Source organism: Myotis nattereri, assembly GCF_964212035.1.
Source record: "Myotis nattereri genome assembly, chromosome: 9".
NCBI classification, from domain to species: domain Eukaryota; kingdom Metazoa; phylum Chordata; class Mammalia; order Chiroptera; family Vespertilionidae; genus Myotis; species Myotis nattereri.
Genome location: NC_138084.1, coordinates 75,140,133 through 75,162,306, shown reverse-complemented (window position 1 = coordinate 75,162,306; position 22,174 = coordinate 75,140,133). Strand labels below are relative to the sequence as shown.

At 46.7% G+C, this 22,174-nt stretch overlaps 1 protein-coding gene across 6 annotated transcripts in view; it reads left to right on the top strand.

Annotated features, from left to right (window-relative positions):
- Nucleotides 1–22,174, top strand: part of NCAM1 (neural cell adhesion molecule 1) — a 330,901-nt gene that overhangs the window by 254,839 nt on the left and 53,888 nt on the right. For all 6 annotated transcript variants that reach the window (XM_081098797.1, XM_081098798.1, XM_081098800.1 and 3 more), the window contains exons 2-7: nt 11,531–11,605; nt 13,287–13,505; nt 14,562–14,705; nt 15,084–15,221; nt 16,411–16,528; nt 16,970–17,136. In XM_081098797.1, the coding sequence (XP_080954923.1) occupies nt 11,531–11,605; nt 13,287–13,505; nt 14,562–14,705; nt 15,084–15,221; nt 16,411–16,528; nt 16,970–17,136 (861 nt within the window). The remainder of the gene's footprint in view (nt 1–11,530; nt 11,606–13,286; nt 13,506–14,561; nt 14,706–15,083; nt 15,222–16,410; nt 16,529–16,969; nt 17,137–22,174) is intronic.

Genomic DNA, 22,174 nt, shown 5'->3' with positions numbered 1-22,174 from the left:
CTGTCTATTTTATGGAAGTATTTGGAAGGCCAGGCCTGAGAACTGTAGCCGGGTGGGAGGGGGAGAGAAGGGACTGAAAGGGAAGAAAGGCAGGGACTCCATCAGACTAAAGACGGGCTTGTGGGGGAGAGCCCAGCCCACGTGAAATGAGTGGCTCATTCTGTCACCACCCATGCTGCAAAGAGACCTGAGTTACCCGGAGGACGCCTCAGGCACGCTGGCAGCCAGCGGATGCACTGCTGCTTCGAAGGTGCAGCACTGCAGCGCTGGCGGGCTGTGTCATTGAAGCCATGCAGCACGCAGTGCTTAGGAGCTACGTCCATGAGAGACAAGAACTGAAGGTTAAAGGCAACACAAAACAGCATTATTGTGTGAGTGCCACTCATCTAAATATGTTCAAGTGGCCACCGGTCAGGTCTCCTCAGTTCTGTGGCTGTCATCCTGTTTGGAATAAAAACTAGTTATTGCACTCCCGAGTGTAGCTACTGTCAAGGCTGATTCTATTTCTAAAGAAAGAAAAATCAGTAGCCGGTGATCTGAGATCTTTTTAAGGAGTTCAGTTTTGCTTGGACAATATAACTTGGTAACATTTTGAGAATTCAAAACGTTAGTTCCCAGAGGGGAATTCACTGTCTGGGAGACCGGGTGAGGGAGAGAGAGTGAAAGAGAAGAAAACTCCGCCATCATCAGAAGAGTTTGGTTTGTGTCTGTTTCTCATGGCTGAGCCTCCTATCTGCCCCTGACCTTTGAATTGGCTCCTAGGGGTCCTACTCATTTTAGTCCTTGAACATCAAAATCCTTGAACACAATGGGATCATGGGGGATTCTCCTCAAGTTTCTGTCTTTGATTTTGCAGACAGGGTTCCAAGGCTCCCCTGCTTAGTGTGTAAAACTAATTGAGTTTGTCAAGGACAGTTGGGGTTGGGTTGATGGAGGGAAAGGTTCTTCATGAAGAATAAAAGAACTTAGTAATGGTTGCTTAAATAAAAACCCTACCACAAAAACAAAACCTGAACAAAACTGTAAAGACTATGTTAAGGATATCATTTTCTATTGAACTTTTATGACTTACTATGAGCAGTTCTTTAGGGCTATAGCATTATTCTGGGCAAGAAGGGAGCATAGTTAGCACATGGAGAAGGTCCATCAAAAATATGAAGAGAGTGTAAAGAGCCTCTGGGACAACTTCAAGTGTACCAACGTTCACATTATGGGGATACCAGAAGAAGAGAGAGCAAAATATTGAAAACCTATTTGAAGAAAAAATGACAGAAAACTTCCCCTACCTGGTGAAAGAAACAGACTTACAAGTCCAAGAAGTGCAGAGAGTCCCAAACAAGAGGAACCCAAGGAAGCCTTCACCAAGACACATCATAATTAAAATGCCAAGGGTTAATGACAAAAAGAGAATCTTAAAAGCAGCAAGAGAAAAGAAGTCAGTTAGCTACAAGGGAGTGCCCATATGACTATCAGATGATTTATCAACAAAAACTTTGCAGACTAGAAGGGAATGGCAAGAAATATTCAAGGTGATGAATAGCAAGGACCTACAACCAAGATTACTCTACCCATCAAAGCTATCATTTAGAATTGAAGGTCAATAAAGAGCTTCACAGACAAGAAAAAGCTAAAGGAGTTCATCACCACCAAACCAGGATTATATGAAATGCTGAAGCCTCTGGTTTGATCCCTCTTGGTGGCCGCCACAGATGCTGAGCAGGGCTGGCAGGAGGGAAGGACTGCAGGTGGGCATGGAGGCCATGGTCCTTGGTGGTGAGGGGAGGGGCTAGAGAGGACTCAGTGCAGAGACAAAGATGGGGCTACACAGGGATAAGAGTGTAGCCTGGAACCTGTTTCCACCCTCTGGTCTGAATCACTATATAGTGTCTCTTTCTACTTGTGTGCTTGTCTCCCAGTTCATCCAGCACAAAATCAACCCCTTTTTCACGAACGTTGACTTTACTTCAGACTGACTTTAAGTAATACATAGTTAAGATCAAGGACTACGGGGCTGGATCTGCCTGGGTTCAAATCTTGACCTTGGGCTTGTTACTTAATCCTTCGGATCCTTAGTTTCTTCATTTGTCAAATAGGATAATAATAGCATCTATCTTGTAGGATTGTTATGGGGACTATATGAGTTAAATGAAGTGCTTAGTGGTGATCAGCACATAATGTGTGTGTGTATGTATATATATATATATATATATATATATATATATGTATGTATATATACATGTATATTTAGCTGTATATACATATATGTCTTTGTTTGAGTGTGTGGATTTTTCACTTGACAGAAACCAAATTTAACAATTCTTTGCACTGGTTGTTTGAGAGATTATAAGCCTTTGTATCTTCTATAGCCCAGATGTGCTTAAAGCTATGAATACGTAAGGACATTTTTGAAAGACACGGGCAGGATCTAAAATTCTCAGGATGAAGTTGCATGCTAGCATTCTCTAAATTCTTATTTTCTGGGTGTAAAGAATACAACATCTGCAAACAACAGCTGGACAAATATTGAAAGATATAATTCCAGCTTCTTGCCGTGTTGGCAAAAGCTGTTGGGAAGGAGGAGAGCGATTTTCCTTGTATCAGTACCTTTTTATGGCGGAAAGAAAAGAAGTTCGATGAGTCATCAGCAAGGTTTCAGGAGAGCAGACCTAGGAAAACATCGTCAGGACGAACCTGAAGCAATGGGACAGAATGCAGCAGTTTGCTAAGAAGACCTGTGTTATCAAAGCAGATTGGTAGATTTTACGTCGTTTATCTGGGAAAACCTTGGCTGAGGTCCTAACATCTATTTGCGTCCTTGCCCTGCATTTTGGCCTGCATCTGGGCCTGCCGGGAAAGGAAACAGGAAGAGCGGTCTAAAAGGCAGCAGAGAACCTGAGGAGATTGTTCGAAATGCCCCTGGCCTTTGGAAGCCCCGGACACTGTAATCAGCTTGGGTCGGGACTAGCAGAGCACCTGCCCTTTGTCTGGCTTCCTCACTGCATTTAATGGAGCTTGTCTCTCCCTCTGATCACTCTTGCTTTTTGGGGACAGAGGTGAGACTAGGGCAGACAGGTGAGAGAAAACAGTTGGTGAAATAGCTACTGGAGACACACAAAGAAAATGAGACACCGATCACGAAGAGGCCTCAGGTCCGGGGGCAGCGTGTGGGGCGAACCCCGTGGCTCCCAAACATTGCAGTCGGGACTGTAGGCTCTGCTCCTGGCATGTCCCATCTGTACAGTGAAGGAGCGGGAAGCCATCCCTCAGGTCCTCTCCAGCTCCAACTGTCATTAATAATGGGTCTACAATCCTGGCCAGGAATGGAATGTGGTAGAAGACTGAGAAGTCATGGTGCAACTAGACCACATTACCACCTCCTGGCACACACGCATGCACTCAGCTAAGTGCCCCCCAGTGGGACGGGCTGTGGAACATTCCTGCTTTCACCCCTTGGGGACTGTATGAGACTGGGCTAACGCCCACTCAAAAAGGATCTCACCCCTGGCCTGGAATCTGCCCCTTTGGGCCTCTATTGGGATCCCTCTTTCTGCTGCTTTGAGAAAATAATTACAATATATTCGCCAATGCATCTCCTTCCTTTAAGATCCTCCATTAAAACAAGTAAACCAGCAAGCTCCTTCCATCAGCAGCAGGCCAGCTCCTCCCGGTGTCTGACTTGTGGATGGGGCGTGGAGCTTGATTGGGTCATGACCCTGCTCACTGTCCCTTTGAACCATTTCTTCTGACTGCCCGTGAAAGATGCTCCGTTCTTGGGGATGGAGAATGGCGAAGGGAGTAAGGACCTATTACTGCCGAGCAGATTAAAACAACATGGAGATCTTGCTGCCCTATAACCAGAAGCACAGGACATGTATGATGGGCCAATAGTCCAGGCTTCTAGCTTCTGGGTGATGTATGGGGACAACAGCTGGGGTTTGAAACCACTGAATTCTCTATAAAACTAAACCATCTGATCAGAACTAATGAAACGCACTTTGACCCAGGGACTCGGTAGCTGGAGCCGTTATCTGCCTTGTCTCTGCATTCTGATCTGAAGCCGGGACTATGGAACAGAGTCAGTACCCACCTATTCCTGATGCCCAGCAGCTTGTGTAATTTATTACTCTAAGAAATAGGGCCCCCTGCTTCTGGCAAGTTGGTTTCTGTTGCTTCACTATCGGAATTCTGTAGGCTAGACTATTTGGGGTGATGGAAAATCAGATTAATCACCTGGCCGCAGTTGTGCAGAGTGGCTCGATACTCTTTCTGCCTTACTGTATCATAATGCCAATTATAGTATCACATGGCATAGAAAGCTGGAGAATTCTGAAGCCATATTCAACTTCTCCGTACCTCCCCCATCACTCTGTTTGGAAGAGTCGCATGTTTAGAGGAGGATACAGAGAAGTTTCACCAGCACTCCTTCCTGCATCACTTTTGTAATGAAACACTGCCCAGTTTGGGTGGCTTTGTTAAAATGATGACTGCGTGGTAGATGAGCCCAGCATCTCATTCAAGTGAATTTGATTTAGCAATGTCTGCATACGGCCTGCAGCTTGTCTATATGGTTGGTCTTGATCTAATGGCAGATGAATGAACCCATCACCATCAGGAGTCCTCTTCCTTCCTCCTCAGTCTTGAATTCTTCACTCACACATCTGCTGTGTGCTGGTGTGGAATGACTGTCGCTTTCGTGACGGCTTTCTGCACTCTCTAGGCTGGCAGGCGTGTCAGGAAACCAGGGGCCGAGGGTCCTGTGGGGGCTTCACACAGAGGGTCTCCCAAGGCTTTGGTTATAAGCTTATCTCCATTGGCTTGGAAACCCCAGGTAGATTGCCTCGGGCTATTTAGGTTTACATGGGAATTAGGTAGAATTCTCAGCATTTAGAGAGATGGGGCCCTAGCTAGGCTGACCACAGGATTGGCGGCCCTACGTATGACTTCTAGATGATGTTAGTTGCTGCTATGAGCCAGCTTTAAGCAATGAGGATGCTTCCATTGGCAATTAGAATATGTTCTGCCATTATGATGCTATTATATAGAACCTGAAGCCCAAATCTGTAAAAACACACATTTCATAATTTCTTTGCAATGACATCCAACTTTTGGGTTAATATTTTTTTTCTTTCATATATGTATGTCTTTTTATTGATTTTATAGAGGAAGGGAGAGGGAGAGAGAGATAAAAACATCAATGATAAGAGAGAATCATTGATCAGTTGTCTCCTACATGCCCCACGCTGGGGATCGTGCTCACAAACCAAGCATGTGCCCTGACCTGGAATCAAACTGTGACCTCCTGGTTCATAGGTCAGTGCTCAACCCCTGAGCCACACCGGCTGGGCTTGGGTTAATATTTGAAAGTAAAACTGTCTTTTTCTTCTTCCCAAGTGCTGTCAACAGTAGCTCAACCTAGAATTGTAGGACTCACATGTCCAGTCTAGATGACGGCCCTTCATCATCCCTGATAGTTCATTTGTTTTTCTCTCCCAAAATGAGACCAATTTACCTATGTCCAGCTGCATCTTGAAACAATAGCAATCTGACAAGTTGCCTTATTCTGTGTACACACACACACACACACACACACACACACACATGCACTCTTATCTAGGCTCTCAATGATTGTGTCCATATGTACACATAAATATAAATAGACACACACACACCACAAGTTTCTGCTATCTCATTCTCATTACAAGCATTATTGAGGATTTTGTTTGTGGTGTGTGTGTGTAAGTTCAAAGTACTATCATACATGCAGTGTCATTTAAAAAACAGCCAACACAGTTGACCTTGTACTTGGCACTTTATATACATTGCTTTACTAAATCATCTCAGCAGCCCTGAGATCAGCAGGGTTGCTATGTTCATTTACAGATGTGGAAAACAGGCGCTGAGAGTCTCCTGAGAACTCAGTGTTACTAAGCATCAGAGATGGAAAGTGGAACCAGGCCTCTCTGACTCCAGATTCTGACTTCTTAATCAGGACTCATTCTGACTTTTAATTCTCCTGACAATCCAACCACAAGAATTCAGTTTGATTACAATCCACATTTACAGATGAAAAAACTGAAGCCAAAGTGAAGTGACTTGCCTAGGGTACACACATTGTTTTTTGGCTTTGAATTCAGTCATCTTTTCTTTTTAATATGTTCGTATTGATTTCAGATAAAGGAAGAGAGAGGGATAGAAACATCAATGATTAGAGAGAATCATTAATCGGCTACCTCCTGCACACCCTCTACTGGGCATTGAACCTGCAACCCAGGCATATGCCCTGACCAGGAATTGAACCGTACCTACTTGTTCAAGCAATGAACCACACCGGCCAGGCAAATACAGTCATCTTTCATAGCAATAAAGTTCTGACTGGCAGGTAAAATATCTCAAATTAATGAAGAGTGAAATCAGGCCACCTGACCCCCAATTGGATCATTAGGAAAGGTTACTACTTTATTTTAAACCATAAAGAGAAACATGCTTCCCTCAAAAGCATTAACCATATGATTTCTTTGGGAAGGATTGTTTATATAGGTTTATTAAGACCAATAATACAGCCTGGCTGGTGTGGTTCAGTTGGCTGGGTATCATCCCATGCCCTGAGAGGTCGCTGGTTAGATTCCGGGTCAGGACACATGCCTGGGTTGTAGGGTCGATCCCTGGTCTGTGTGAGTTCGGGAGGCAACTGAGCGATATTTCTCTCTCACATCAATGTTTCTCTTTCTCTTCCTCTCCCTTCCCCTCACTCTAAAAATCAGTTTTTTTAAAAAAAAATCGTTTAAAAAAGAAGAATACACAACTGTAAAATGTTTACTATGTGCCAGACCTTATTCTAAGTGCTTCTCATATGTTAATTCACTTCATCTTTCCAACAGCCCTATGAGATGGGTTCTGCTTTCCCTATTTTGAAGATAAGAAAACAGAAGCACCAGAGATTAAATAACTTGGCCAAGATCACACAGCTAGTAAGTGGCAGAGCTGAGATTCAAGCTCACAGTCTGGCCCAGAGTTTTGGCCTTAATCACCCTGCAGAACTGCCTGGGCAGTTTTAGTTTTACTTTCATTGGGTTTGGCTGCTTTAGCAGTGAAGTTGCCCTTTTTCCCTTGAGCAGTTTGCTGCCAATGAGAGCAAACTGTTGCAAGCAAGTGGGGCTGCCTCAGTCATGACCCTCCTGGTTCAGACACCTGCCTTTCCCAAATGAAAGAGACGTTAACATTCAGTTTACTTCATTAAAGTGGTTAAGTGACATTTAAGGCTCACTTTTAGAATAATAGCTCACAAAATAAAAGTATAGCCACCCTTGGATGCCTTTTATCAGAAACCCTTAGCCATTACTAAATAGGTTCTAGACTACCCCCCTCCCACCCCACCCCCACCCCCCATCTGGTGCATAGCCACTGATCAGATTAATCCTCTAGTTAGCCCGTCTCTGACATTGTGGCCTGGCCTCTTCCTCACGTATGCCTGCCTTGCCCTGGGCCCGCAGCACAGCTGCTCTCTGTCTCCCTCAGCAACCAGTGTTTTTGTAGCCATTTAACAGAAAGTCTTTTCAATTAGCTGACAGAGACCTGGGTTCACTTTCTGCATTCAGTTCCCACCCCCGCAAGCACATTAGAACCTAAAAAAAGACACCAGTACAATAAACTGCCGCAAGAAGTTATTGGCTCCAGTGAAATCTGTGAACCCCTTTCTGAAATCAGAATGATTTTTCCCTGTCGCTTTGCTTTTGTAAGATTCGCACTCATCCTGCTAAGTGCCTTAGCATCTTTTATGAACTGAAGCAGGAACTCCCTTTTCTTTAGCAACTAAAACTCTATAGCTAGCTTCTACTACGGAGGTTGGAAGTTAGAAAACTTCTATCCATGCCTAAAGCTGTTTCCTAATAAACAAGTCAGCATATCTTTCAGAATATAGTATCATTTAAAAAACACACACATTTAAACAGAAAATACATTTTAAAACATAAAGATCTCCCACAGGGTTATTTTACTTTCTAAATGAGACAAGGAAAGGGGGATCATTTCAACCTCAGGAGAATCTTTTTTCTGTCTGTTCACAGGGATAAAAATGGCTGGGCCTTTCCTCTCCATTCAGCCTGGGTTTGATTCTTGACTCCTCCATTACAATTAATTCTGGCTCTGAACCCCTCTTCCCCACCTGTAAAAGGAAGGTTATAATGCTAGGATTATCGGTGAGCAAGGAGGCCAGCTACAGTTAACCATGGTAGAAATGATGACAGCAACTTGATTGTAAGATTTCTGGGCACTCTGCTCTTTCTAGCCCATAATTTGGGAAGAGAGAAAATAGTAACTAATAGGAAAGGAGCCTATTGGGCAGCCAACAGAAGGTTAGCGATAGCTGTGCAGGGTGGGGGGAGAGCTAGCCTTAGAATTAAATGACTTTTAATCTTGACTTTACTACTCATTAGCGGAGTTACCCTAGACAAGTCATTTCATTTCTCTGAGCTTTAATTTCTTCTTCTGTAGAAAGGAAACAATATTGGTCTTTTTATATCTCAGATCTATTGTGCGCATCAGATTAAATAAGGAAGGGTCTCTGATAAACCAGAGAGTGTGAAGCGGCTGCAGGAAGATGGGCCCAACACCAAGGTTTATCAAATGCATCTTTGGATGCGTCCAAGATGAAGTGGACAACATGCATTGTTAATGCAAAGTAGGAGATGAGATCTTTTTCTGGGAGAAATGTTTTCATAAGCTTCTTTAAAGTAAGAGTTACGCCTGGTTAGAAAATTTCATTCATACATGCAACTAGAGAAAGGCACAAGTTAAGAATTTTTATTGGAAACAATGAAAGAACTAATAGAAGAAGGAAGTGGAGGGGAGTTTGCAGGTTGGAGCAGGAGTTCCACTTACCATCGTTAAACCTAACCATTCGCGGTGGCATCTGCGGAAAAAGAACCGGCATGTGGGGCAGCGGAACGCATCCAGGCGCTGGTGGCCAGAGTCCGGGCTTCCTCTGGCCCGGCTGGCACTGCTTGGAACGGGGAATCTCACCGCCTTTTCCATGAGTGCAAAGGGTCAGGACTCTAAGTGGATCTCTCTCCTTTAAAAATGACTGCGACGATAAATGTGTGCATGGGACCTGCTGAAGTAGGAATTCCTTTGAAATTCTTGTTTCTCATTTCCCACCACGGCCCAGAGGTAAGACACCAGCCACATTTGAGTAAGAAAGCTTTCAGCCTTGCCATGTTCTCCGGCCCCTTGAGAGTCATGTTCTGTTTGGAAAGAGCTGAGAAAATGAAGGCTGTTTTTTCACTTGGCGTAAGAATATCCTTCTCAAAGCAGCAAAGGTTCTACGAGAGTAACGGGATCCAGATGTGAGAGCTGGCTGCTGGCGCTCGGCATGTGGGCCGTGAACTCTGCGGGCAGAAGCAGCCTCCAAGGCCTTAGCGAGTGCCCCGGGGCTCCAGGAAGGGCCAGCACCCAGGTGGCAGATGGCCTGCGCACAGCATCTGGGCTTCATGGGCCCCTTGTACCTTGGAATTTGAGCCGCAGAAGGGCATAGAAAAGGTCCTGCTTGCCCTTAAGGTGGATGGCACTGTGCTGTCACTGGCTCTGTAAGACCATGTGCTCCCCAAAGCACTGTGAGCCCTGTCAGTTCTGGACTCGCTCTGGTCTATTGGGAGGTGGTGAGTTGGAGGACCAGGTTGCTTGTTAACTGGAATGGAAACAGTTTACTCTCTACTTGCAGAGGCAGCATTGCATAGTAGAAAGAACACTTATCTGGAAGCCGCATGGCCTGGGCTCTGGGGCCACCCTGGCCCTACCTAGAAGTGACCTTCAGGAAGTCACTCTACCTCGCTTTTCTCATCCAGAAAATGAGGAGGAAGGACATGGTGATGGCTGAGACTCCTTCCGGCTCCCTCTCCCTCAGTGTAGAATTGAGTGGCACCTGACTTCATAGGGAGAAGCGTGGTGGGAGAAGCAGCCCAGCCAGTCACACTGGTGCCATGGCTGCAGTGTCCCTCATCTGACACTGTTCCATTGCACCTCTGTGTGCTGTGGGCAGCATGCAGGGAAGGGATGCGAAGACTGCATTCTCTCAGGAAGAATTCAGTCCTGAGCCCCAAATGAGTAATCAGCAGCTAACCAAGTGAGGGAGAGACCAGCTGCCCCTCCATCGCTGTCATATTCCTTCCAAACCAGTATTTGCAGTCTTTGAGCCCCCGCCTCTTATCCTCACAGTGGAGTGTTCAGCATCCTCTCCCAGCTGGACCCCGTGCCTGACTCCTCCCCTTACCCTGGCTCCTTCGCTCTTCGGTCTCTGTCTCCTCCAAGCCATCCTTCTCTGCTGCCCCTGCTGGGTTTTGCCATGGTCTGCTTTGTCTGTTGGTAGGAGGTTAGGAAAGCCTTGCCCCTAATAGCTGAGATGCCCCCCATCTCAGCCCCCACTCAGGCCATTTGATTCCTCCATTCTGCTGAGCACAACTGTGGTCCCTTCATCAAATGCGGGCAGACGGAGACCTGCAGCAGCTCTGCCTGCAAGTCCCTCACCATGGCAACCAGCATTCCCACCTCCACTGTGCAGGGAAAATGGCTGTTCTAAGGAAGGGCTTACAGAGTCTTCATTACCCGGCCTGTTTCGTCCAAGCCCCTCCTTCGCACGGGCTTTATGAAGCTACATGCGTGGAACCAAATGTCTGTTGGCCTTCAGATTTACTAAGAGGAAAGGAGGCAGAAGGAAGCTGAATCCAAATGAACAATTTCTTTTATGCCCTAAAACTGTATTTTCATGGATACAGTTATCTGTCCTGAACAGATAAACAAGGAGCTGAGTGAGTACAGGAACTGAGATCCAGTGCAATGTATTTTGTCTTCTCGGTGGAGTGCAATGACAGAGCACGTGGCTATGCAAATAAAAATTCAGGTCAAGCAGTCAAGGTACTCAGGGAACTTCCCAGGGCACGACGCCAGCATTGCCGAAGGGGGTCTGCCTCATTGGGGTGGGGTGTTTGATGCTGGCTCCTGTTATGGAAAGAGATGCACTGGTCCTAGAGTCATGAGGAAGGTGAGCATTGGCAAATCCATCTGGACCACCCCGTGGGGTCCTTCTCCATAGTCGTTAGGCATGGCAGCGTGACACGTTGGCAGGAGACCCCTGTGCCGAGTTCTGGAGCAGCAGGCTTCCCTCTCACACAGCCCTGGTTTCCAAAAGTAGCTGTCGAGCGGCTGTGTCCATGACTCTCAGAAGTGCTGCTGGTTGGAGTAGGACCGCAGCCTTCTCAGGGGCCCTAAACACTTAGTGCGGAGTTCATCCCAGCCCTCCCCGGGCACCGGCACTAGGAGGCAGAGGCAGCAGTGCCACAGCGAGTGGTCTGACCATGTCCACTCCTGGAATCGACATGAGGACCCATGGAATCTATGACGGTGACCGGTTCTTAAAACCCAAACAACCACCGCCCCCTGCTCTAAACATGAGTGGGGACACGCCAGTTTTGAATGAAAGCTCTCAGTTTTATTCTTAGGAATGTGAATGTGTGTTTAAACTGGACTTCGTCTTTTTCAGTTTCTCTGCAGGTGGATATTGTTCCCAGCCAGGGGGAAATCAGCGTTGGAGAATCCAAATTCTTCTTATGCCAAGGCAAGTGCCCGGGGCCCACTGCATGCAGGGCAGCCTCCCAGCAGACAAACAGCCACGGGCTGTGTGCTGGCTGATCGCACCGCACCCAGAATTCTTGGTTTTGCTTTGCTGCAGGGTCAACAGTGTGACTTGGGAGCCAAGGAGGCTCTCGGGCCCTCTCCCTCCCCTCTCAAAGGGCAGCCCCAGCACAGGGAACTGTATCTGGACTTGCACTTGGTGGTGGAGCACTAGGGATGTTCCTGGGAGAGTCAGCACAACTCCCAGAAGAGGGAGTCAGCTCTGAGCCCCCACTCAGTACACATCCAGAGCTCGTAACTGACAGCAGAGGAAGAAATGGTGCCTCAGTGAGTCAGTGTGAGGCTTATTTCTCAGAATCCCCAGAACAGGAAAGCCCAAGCACAAAACATGCTGAAAGGAAATGGAGCACTGGTATCTCTTCTGCAGTGCGGACACGTGCCCCGGGTTTCCAGGTCTACTGTGAATTCAATATTCTGTCCCATTGCCCCCACCAGAGCTCTAGGATGGTCAGAGCCGGTGTCCTTGTTTTCTCTTTAGAAATTATGCCCGTTTCCACAGCTCAGATAATTACCAGAAGCTGTCCTGTGCAGGATCAGGCTTCGGATTAACTTTGGATTCTCTGTAAGTGACATGACTGGGATTTGGAAAGTGGGGGAACCAGGGAAGAGCTGAGCTAGGTGTGAACTGTGACATTTAATGAGCCACTTTCAGCAGGAGGGGCCTTGAAATGCTGTCCTGATTTGCGGTGGGTGAGGTGGCTGTGGCCGCCAAATGTGTTCACTCCAGCTTCACCTTCGTTTTGGCAATTTACATGATCTGGGGATGCAGCCTGGAGCCCACAGCACATCTTGCAAATAGCGATATTTATTGAAAACATAATGGGCCCTGAGAGGAAGGCTGCTTCATTTCCATACCAAGCATCTGTGTGGGGATGGTGGTATGGGCTGGGGAGGCGTGTGCAGAGGCTGGGTGGAGCCACGTGGCCGGGTCCAGAGCCCTGGTCCAGCTCAGTGTCTGGGACAGCGGAGCAGCAATGTCTGCCCCTCCGCAGTGCCTGGGGAAAGGACATTCATCTGATTCTAGCTGTCTTCTCCTCAGCATTGAAGGAGCTGAATTTGTCTGTCTGTGGCAGGGCTGCTGGAATGCCAGTCATGCCAGTTCGTGCAGGCAGATGCTAGAATAAAAGTAGTTGGAGTCCACACTCCTAGGCTAACCAGTGTCTCATCTTCCACTCAAGACCACAATCTGAGCCTTTGAACACAAACTGATCACTTTGCTCAAACCAGCTAGTTCCTCGATCTCAGCTCCTAGATATGCTGACTCCCTTTGCCCCCTGCCTCATTCGTGAGGCTATAAACTCCTAGCTGAGTGCTCGGCACACAGTAGGTCCTCAGCAAATATCTCCTCTCTTCCCTCACTAAGGATAGGACCGCTGTGAGATACTGGCACAAGTACTTGTTGAGTCCCTTCCAAATACCGTAAGTGGTGTTATGTAATCACAGTTCAACACAGAAGCCAGAGTGACACTCTACGGAAATGGTCATGCTCCCCAGTCATCACACCCAATGGTCTCATATGGTAGCTCTTACTGAGTACCACTGATCCCGGAGGGGACTTTGTCTTTTTAACTTGTGTGGTTCTAAAATAATCTCTTCCTCTTCAGTGGCAGGGGATGCCAAAGATAAAGACATCTCCTGGTTCTCCCCCAATGGAGAAAAGCTCACCCCGAACCAGCAGCGGATCTCAGTGGTATGGAATGATGACTCTTCTTCCACCCTCACCATCTACAATGCTGACATTGACGATGCCGGCATTTACAAGTGTGTGGTCACTGGCGAGGACGGCAGTGAGTCAGAGGCCACAGTCAACGTGAAGATCTTCCGTAAGAGCCTCCTCCTCCTCCTATATTTGTCCTCGTCTTTAGCCAGGAAGATATATGGGCAGCAGGCAGAGTGGGATGGCAATAAAGGACCTGCTGAGGGCTTGACAGGGCTTCTTCCTTTCTTTCCTCACCCTAAGTCTTTTCTGAATTGTACTAAGAGCTCCAATATGCTCTTAAATGATCCTGACCCAACTCAGAACTCACAACCCAGGTTCATGCTGGTTACAGCAACCTCCCACTGACCTCCAGCTCTAAATTCAAACTACACAGTTCCCAGAGAACTATTATGGGTGCCCCATCCATTCCCCAAGTGTTGACTAACCGTTGTACAATTCAGGGTCCCCTCTTATTTCACTGTCCCATGCTGGTAATGGAGTCAAAAAGCTCAGTGGAGGGTTAGGGGGATATTTTTATTTGAACTCTCTGTGCCACTCAGAGCAGGCAGCTCCAATTGCTACTTGGTCTGATGGTGGCCTCTCATCACCTTGTAATCATGCATCTGTCCCATTGGCCAGTGTAATGGTGAGTGACAACTAATAGAACAGTATGGATTGTCATGGTATTTATTGCCATTATTGCTTTTCTTCTGTTCTATTCTTTAAAATTCTCTCTGCTATAGTAAAGTTGAAGCTGGGGTACCACACAGAGTGGGAGACAAAGAAAGGATTGATAACTCCTGCTATTCATTGTAGAATAGGTGTTCTACCAGTTCATTCTACTGATGCACTGTGTCTCAATGGCACTATTCCACGTGGCAAGGGACCCTGGTAAAGACCTTCCTTTCCCTCCATAGATGTTTCATACACAAAGTGTGATAAATTTAGCACTCAGTGATAGACATTGATTGCCAGACTTCCACAACATATTCCCCTACTTGTGCCAGCCACTCCACCTGGCACCTTTGACCAAGTACTGGGTGAAACCCTCTCTATACTACTGTATATATGTCTTGGGAGTTGCCTGCAACTGGAATCCAGGCAGTATGGCTCCAGTGGAAAGGCATCTATGTGGGAAAACTGGCTATTTTCCTTCACTCTTCTCTTGTTTGTTTTCCAGAAAAGCTCATGTTCAAGAATGCACCAACTCCCCAGGAGTTCAGAGAGGGGGAAGATGCAGTGATCGTGTGTGATGTGGTCAGCTCTCTACCCCCAACCATCATCTGGAAACACAAAGGTCGAGATGTCATCCTGAAAAAAGATGGTGAGACCTGAATTCCCTGGCAGTTGCCTTACCCCTGGGCCACCAAGTCCCCTAGGGTTCCACCTCTGCAGGCCTGTGAGACATTTTGAGCCATACTCCAGTGTCCCTCCCAGAACCACATGCAGTTTAGGTCCTAAATGGGTATATATATATGTCTGTGGCTTGTATGTTCAGGGACTTTCTCCAAAGAAAGAGACAAGTTTACAATAGACATTTGCTCTTGGCTCTATGTCAGAGCCAGGGACACATTTTCTTATTTCAGCATAAAGCTCCACCCCATAAGACTGAAGCTGGGAAAAGGGAAAGGCTCAGCAACCTTCCTACAGACACAAGTTCTCTAACTGATCCTTGGACGAACCTGCCTCTTGTCTCTTCTAGTCCGATTCATAGTCCTGTCCAACAACTACCTGCAGATTCGGAACATCAAGAAAACAGATGAGGGTACTTACCGATGTGAGGGCAGGATCCTGGCACGGGGGGAGATCAACTTCAAGGACATTCAGGTCATTGTGAATGGTGAGGAGATCCGTTCTTCCTACTATCTCCATTGCTACAACCTTGGTCCCCAATGTCATTCTCTTCAACCTCCTCTTTGGTGTATAAAATGTAGACTCATTCAATCTCAGCCGAATCCCCCTACCTCCTATTGCCTCCCACTTTGTTCTTCCTAAAAAACAATATATATACTTGCCTTCTGGGTTTCCCTCAGCTATGGGGCCTATTAGTGCAGTTTTTTAATGTCCTTCATTGTCTTGAACCACTGGAAACTTTCCCCATGCTTACTAATACATTCTGATTCAGCCTTCGTTGTCTTTGATGTTACCATAATTGTGAAATTAGTCCCCTGGTTCAGTGTGCAATGAAAATATTATAATCAATTCAGGCCTCAGAACAGTCAGAATCATGGCCCACGGGCTTATTAATCTTAATTTGCAATGTCAAATAAACACACCAGTGGAATCGATCTGACATTTACAAGATGTCTACAGGAAATTATAATGTCAGTATTAAGAAAATAAGCATATCATGGTCAGATTGTTTTGGCTATTGATATATACTTTTGCGAAACCCTCCCCCTTCATTCCTTTGGTAAAACAGTTGGTGCACAGGGCTGTTTATGACATTTCCAGAGAAGTGTCACTCTGGTGCACTGGTGCATTTCAAATCGGCATTAACCATTTAATAACCGGGATCAGGAGTTTCAACATTTTCCAGCATGAACAATCCCATTTTGAACATCAAGTTCCCTAGCCATGGTAGTTGTAAGTTGAATATGCACTGACTGAAAAATATATAATAATAAATAGCTGCTATGAATTGAATGCCATTTTAAAATGAATAAAATGCATTAATATAGCTTCAGGAGCTATATTACTAAAATACAGCATTGTACCAGAGTGAGCAAAAGTAGATTAATAATAATAAATATAGTCATTAATAAATAAATAATAATAATACACCTGTAATCCTACTTTTGCCCACACCTGTATATTGTTATAAAACACTAGTGCATTTGGGGGTGAGTTATTTATTCCGTTTACAATAATTATTTAGTACGTGCCTGAATTGAGATCCCTTACTCTAACTCTGCAACTGCTCAGGACTCTTGACCCCCAGGTGTGACCCTTGACCTAGGATTCCCTAGAAGTGCCGCTTCTCCAGGCCACTGGATTCTTCCACCCCTGATAGCCCTTCTTTCCTTCAGTACCGCCCACCGTCCAGGCCAGGCAAAGCATCGTGAATGCCACCGCCAACCTCGGCCAGTCCGTCACCCTGGTGTGTGATGCTGAAGGCTTCCCGGAGCCCACCATGAGCTGGACAAAGTAAGACTCGGCTCTTGCATTGGATCAGGGACTAGTGGAGAAGGGGCCAGCACAGGGCCTGCTCCGGGTTGGCATTGCCATGGAGCAGGGACAGACTGCCTGGGGATGTCACCCACTCCGGGTGCAGAATGCACTCCCCTACACGGTTCTCCTGCCTTGTGCATCGGGTTCCTCCTGCATCCTCAGTCTGCGGGTAGAGAGCATGGTCTTGGAGGCCCTCTTCGGTATGTCTGTGAGTGCAGTTTACAGCCCAGGGACAGGATCAGAAGTTTGGGTGGAGGAATCTAAGGTATATTTGGAAATGCAGTTTGGTGTCTTAACTTTTTGTGAAGACTGAGCCTTTCCCATGGGCTCAGACTGCATTTTATGGAATAAAATTAAAAACAAACATCTTCCCTCTGTGGTCAAAATCATGGTCCTTTGCCTTGGTGAACCCTGCAGGGACGGGGATCTGCTAGAGAATGAGGAAGATGAGAAGTACGTCTTTAGTGATGACAGTTCGGAGCTGACCATCAGGAAGGTGGACAAGAACGACGAGGCTGAGTATGTCTGCATCGCTGAGAACAAGGCGGGAGAGCAGGATGCGTCCATCCACCTCAAAGTTTTTGGTAAGGACAGTGGGGGTCAAGGTCACTAAATTCCCCTTACCCTGCACACTCAATCCATCCGCAAGAGCCTGTCCACTCTGCTCAGAATCTATCCCAAGTGCAGCCTCTTCTTACCAGCTCTGCCACCTATGCCCCAGTTCAAGCCACCCTCCTGCTCCCCTGGTCAATGAGACAGCCTCCTATCTGGTCTCCCTGCCTACCTCCCATAGGTCCCCTTAATCCCCTCCTGCTCACTCCTTAAGTGTGAGAATGACCTGAGTGTCACTCCTCTGTTTAAAGCCCTACCATGACTTCCTATTGCAATCAGAATAAAATCTAGACTCCCTACCCTGGCCCACAAGACTAAACCTGAGCTAGCCCACCTTCCTTCCCCATCTCATCCTTCCTCCACTTTGTTCCACACTGAAAAGCTTCAGGCCTCCTTTCTGGCCCTCGGGCACAGCACACTTGTCCCCTGCCTCAGGGATGTTGCACTTGATGTTCCTTCTGCTCGGAATATCACGCACCCAGATCTGCTCACAGCTGCTTCTCCCCTCTCATCATTCAGATCTCAACTCAACCACCTTCTCAATGAATCCTCCCTTCACTGCCCTGCCTCTGTATCACCACCAGCTCCCCTGCCTCCACTAATCTCTTCCATTGACCTTACTGTGTCTTCTTCATTGTACTTATCAGTAGCTGAGCTGACCTCATTTACATATTTGTTTTGGGAATTGTTTGTCTCTCAACTCCACTAAGTGTGTAGACTCCAAGATGGTGGAGCACACACTTAGTGGAGGTGGGAGACTTAGTCGCGTACATCGCCTTTTCTCTGGCACTCCCAACACCACCAGGCTCCTCATAGGCCCTTGGTACATATTAGTGACCAGTGCTTCCGATTCCCTTTTTGTCTTTCCCTGGCCTGTGTGAAACAGCATCATAAACGTCATGAAAAGAACCCCAACACCTCTATTCACATCTTCTTTATAAACTCAGTTAACTTCCATACATTTAGAACTGAAAAAAAATTTTGACTTGACCTGACCTTGGAAAAAAGATTTGTAGTGGGAAAATGTTCAACCTAATGGCTCTCTACTCTCTCTGCTCATCTTTTTAAAAACCACAGCTAAGCCCGGCCAATGTAGCTCAGTGATTGAGTGTTCACCTATGAATCCGGAGATCACAGTTCGATTTCTCTGCAGGGCACATGCCCAGGTGGCAGGCTCAATCCCCAATAGGGGGCCTGCAGGAGGCAGCTAATCAATGATTCTCTCTCGTCATTGATGTTTCTCTCTCTCCCTCTCCCTTCCTCTCTCTGAAGTCAATAAAAGTATATAAAAAAAACACACACACAGCTAAGCTGGTCCATTGTAGATAGTGCTACTAGAGCAGGTGTCAGAGGTTCATGCCTGGAAAGCTGCGAGGGACCTGCTTGTTTAGCCTGATCAGGAGAACTGATCCATGTTTGTAAACAGAGCTTTGAAAATCAAGCGTTTATATACAATTGGACTTGCTAATCACAGATGAATCCTATTTATTCATTTATAACAATTGGGTTTATAAACAGTGTATCAGTTTGATTCAGATTAATTCAGTATGTAACTGAGCACATACTTGAAGGTGAAAGCTAAACTTCTTGAAAATATTCTTGACAGTCATTTCTCTATTTCTGACTGGTCTTCCCAGTCACACTAAGTTGGTTTTTTTATATATTATAGAGAGAGACAAATACATTTGTTAATTTATTCCTTCATTCAACAAGTATTTATTGAATACCATTGTATTTATTGAATAGCATCGTTGCTAAACAGAGAAGCTAAAGATATGGCCCTTTGACCCTGAGATGAATGATAGAGATCGACATATAAGCACATAAATTATAATAGATAGTGTCATTCAGTAACATTTGAGTGCCCCGTATAGGCTCGGCCATTGTCAAGGTCACAAGGATGAATGACATGCACTCTTTGCTCATCAAAAGGTTCTGTTCTCATTAGTGGGTTCCCTAGCTCATGAAGATGGCCAACACTCAAATGTTTAATCCTTTATAATGACTTGATAATAGCAATATGCACGGTGTTTTGTAGAAAGGATCTCTGGTCCTGCGTGACACAGAAGTTAGGGAAACCCTTGCAAATGCTGTGCTAGTAAACAAGTCACAGTTTCCCATAAGAGGCAGGACGGGTGTGCATCGCAGGCCAACAAGCACAGGCACAGAGGCAGGAGGGGCACGTGTCCTAAATGTGAGCTAGTGGACAGGGACCTCTACCCCCAGATATCCCCAGTGCCTGGGAGAGTGCTTGGCATGTAATAGGTATTAGTATTTGGATAATAGAGGGAATAGAAATTAGTTTTGTGTGAATTAATCATCATGTATGTGGCAGAGAGATGAGCCTAAAAATGTCTAATGATGACTTGTTTTAGAAAATTCATTTAGATATTAGCCCCATAAAATAATAATAATAACAATACTGAACAGAAATGAGCACTATAATGTGCCAAGCACTATGTGAAATTTTATTCACAAATTAGCTCTTTTAATCCTCAACACAACCCTATGAGGTAGATTAATTATCCCCAATTTACAAATGAGGAAACTGAACAAAAGGAAATTAGGTGCCCTGTCCAAGAATCAAGTCCAGCTTGTAAGTCCATTCCCTGAGCTATCAGTGGTAGTTGCTGTTCCATGAAACCCAATTTAACACGTATTATATCTAAACTCGAAGCCCAGTGCACCAAATTTCGTGCACTGGGGGGTGGTCCTTCAGCCTGGCCTGCGCCCTCTCGCAGTCCAGGACCCCTCACTGCTTACTGTCCGCTTGCTCACTGATCCTTACCACTCAGCTTGCTGCTCCTTAGTGCTGCCACAGAGGCGGGAGAGGCTCCTGCCACCGCCGCTGCACTCGCCAGGCTGTGAGCCCAGCTTCTGGCTGAGTGGCGCTCCACCAGGGGGCAGCTCCTGCATTGAGCGTCTGCCCCCTGATGGTCAGTGTGCATCATAGTGACCGGTCGTTCTGGTAGTTGCACTGTAATGGTCACTTAGGCTTTTCTTATATAGATTACATGTGGAATGACTGGCGATAGTGAAATTGGTGTTCTTCTTTACCATCATGGATAACTTGGCTTCTCTGTGGAAGCACACTCAGTTCTAGCTTGGCTGGTTGAGGACAGCTCTGGGCTTCTCTTCCAGCCTCTCTGGTGATGACAGCTGCACTAGGAAGGAGGTGTGGGAGTGAGGCAGGAGCCATGCGGGGCCACGCTGGAGTGAAGGGAGTGGTGGGGTCCAGGGAAGTGGGCAATGAGGTACGGAAAGTGAGATGTAGGAACTGGGGCAAGGCAGGCTTTGTCTTTCTACCCCCTGCCCCCATAAGGCATCCCCTCCTGCATATCTCTCTCTCTCCCTCTCTCTCTCTCTCTCTTTCTCACAGTCTCTCTCCCTCTCCCATACACACACACACACACACACACACACACACATATTCTCCCTCTCTCTCTCTCTCTCTCTCTCTCTCTCTCTCTCTCTCTCTCTCTCTCCTACCACAGTTTCTTTCCTAAAGCTGCAGCTGGGAGGATGTGCACTGGAGTATATGCAAGTAGAGCAACAGAAGAGAGATGGCCTGATGCCTACAGAGACAGGGGAAAAAAAACAAACCATGGTCTTAGGGACCATGTCTAGTCCAGCCCCATCCAGAATGAGAATGTTCCTCTGTAATATCTGGGGAAGAGTTCGCTAGCCTCCCTGGAGTAACCTAGTTCCCCATGTACACTCTCCCTCCCCTCTCCATTCATGTTCTTCACCTCCTTTTCTCCTCCTTCTGGCCCCCACCATTGGTTTAGGAGATTGGTACTAGGGCCAGAGAACCAGGTTGGGAGAGGCCAGCTAGTTTGGGGTGCATCTTTCTTTCACCCTTTTCTCCCTCTCCTTCCCCTCAGGTTTGCAATCTGGGACTAGGATCGGGGGAGAAATGGTGCAGGCTTCTTAGTGGCATCCGAGTTCACAGCAATGAGATAGGAGAACAAAGAAACCTGTAGCTTAGACAATAAAAAAGTGCTCGGTCCTCCTATGGATCAAGAAGGGGTGGCAATTAGTATGGTAGGGACACATCTGATTAGGGTCTGCCATAATTGCTCCTGACTGACATCATTTTCCTAAGAAAGGGAAACGTTCTAGTGTGCATCGCCCTAGTTATCAGCCAGATGCTCTTTTTACTAAGTAGTTGCATCCTCCTTCCTTTAAATTTGGCAGTGAATTTCCATTGCTCCTCCCTGTGGGCCCTTCTGAAGGAGTATTTTTTCCCCACAGATTCTTGTTATGCTCATATGAATGCTCTTAAGATCTCATGCTGCTGAGGGCTCAGGCGAGTTCATCAGTGGCAGAAGCTTTGCTTAGCTGACCGCTAAGGACCAAAGCAGACCTTGTGAGTTACAGCAGAGGACAAATAAGTTGAAGGAAGGTGCGCCTGGTCCAATGTCTCAGTTCACAGAAGCAGGACCCCACAGTCCTTGGACTGGGCTTGCAGAAGCCTGGGTCGGGGTGGGAGTAGACAAGGCTGGCCCGCAGTGGCAGGGTGCAGAGCTGTGGACGTGCTGGAAGAGGAGATCAGGGGTGCTCACAGGAGGGTCCACAGGGACAGGGGCAATGGCACAGTCTAGGGCATTCGGTCCCATGCGGCAGGTGGAGAATAGAACAGGGATCCAAAGTCAAGGGCCCACAACAGAGGTGAATTAAGATGGTGCAAGTGCCCTTGGAGATAAAACCTGGACAGAGGCCTCTGGATGCCAGTGCGCAGAGTGAAGAAACCCTGCACCTGCCCGGCTTGCCCACTGTCCCAATGTAATGATCAGAGCTCGCCTTTCCACGCTCAGGTGTGGTCCAGTCTGGGCGGTGACTTATACCGCTATTCTATTTCCAAAGCAGCATTCTAAGCCTGCAGTTCGTTCTCACAATAGCCCTGCTTCTGGAGTGCAGAGATGTTAAGTCATCAGTGGATGCTTCCTTCCTTCCAACAGCCTCTGTAGACCGTGCAAAATTAGTCATTGTTAACAATGTTCTTAATAA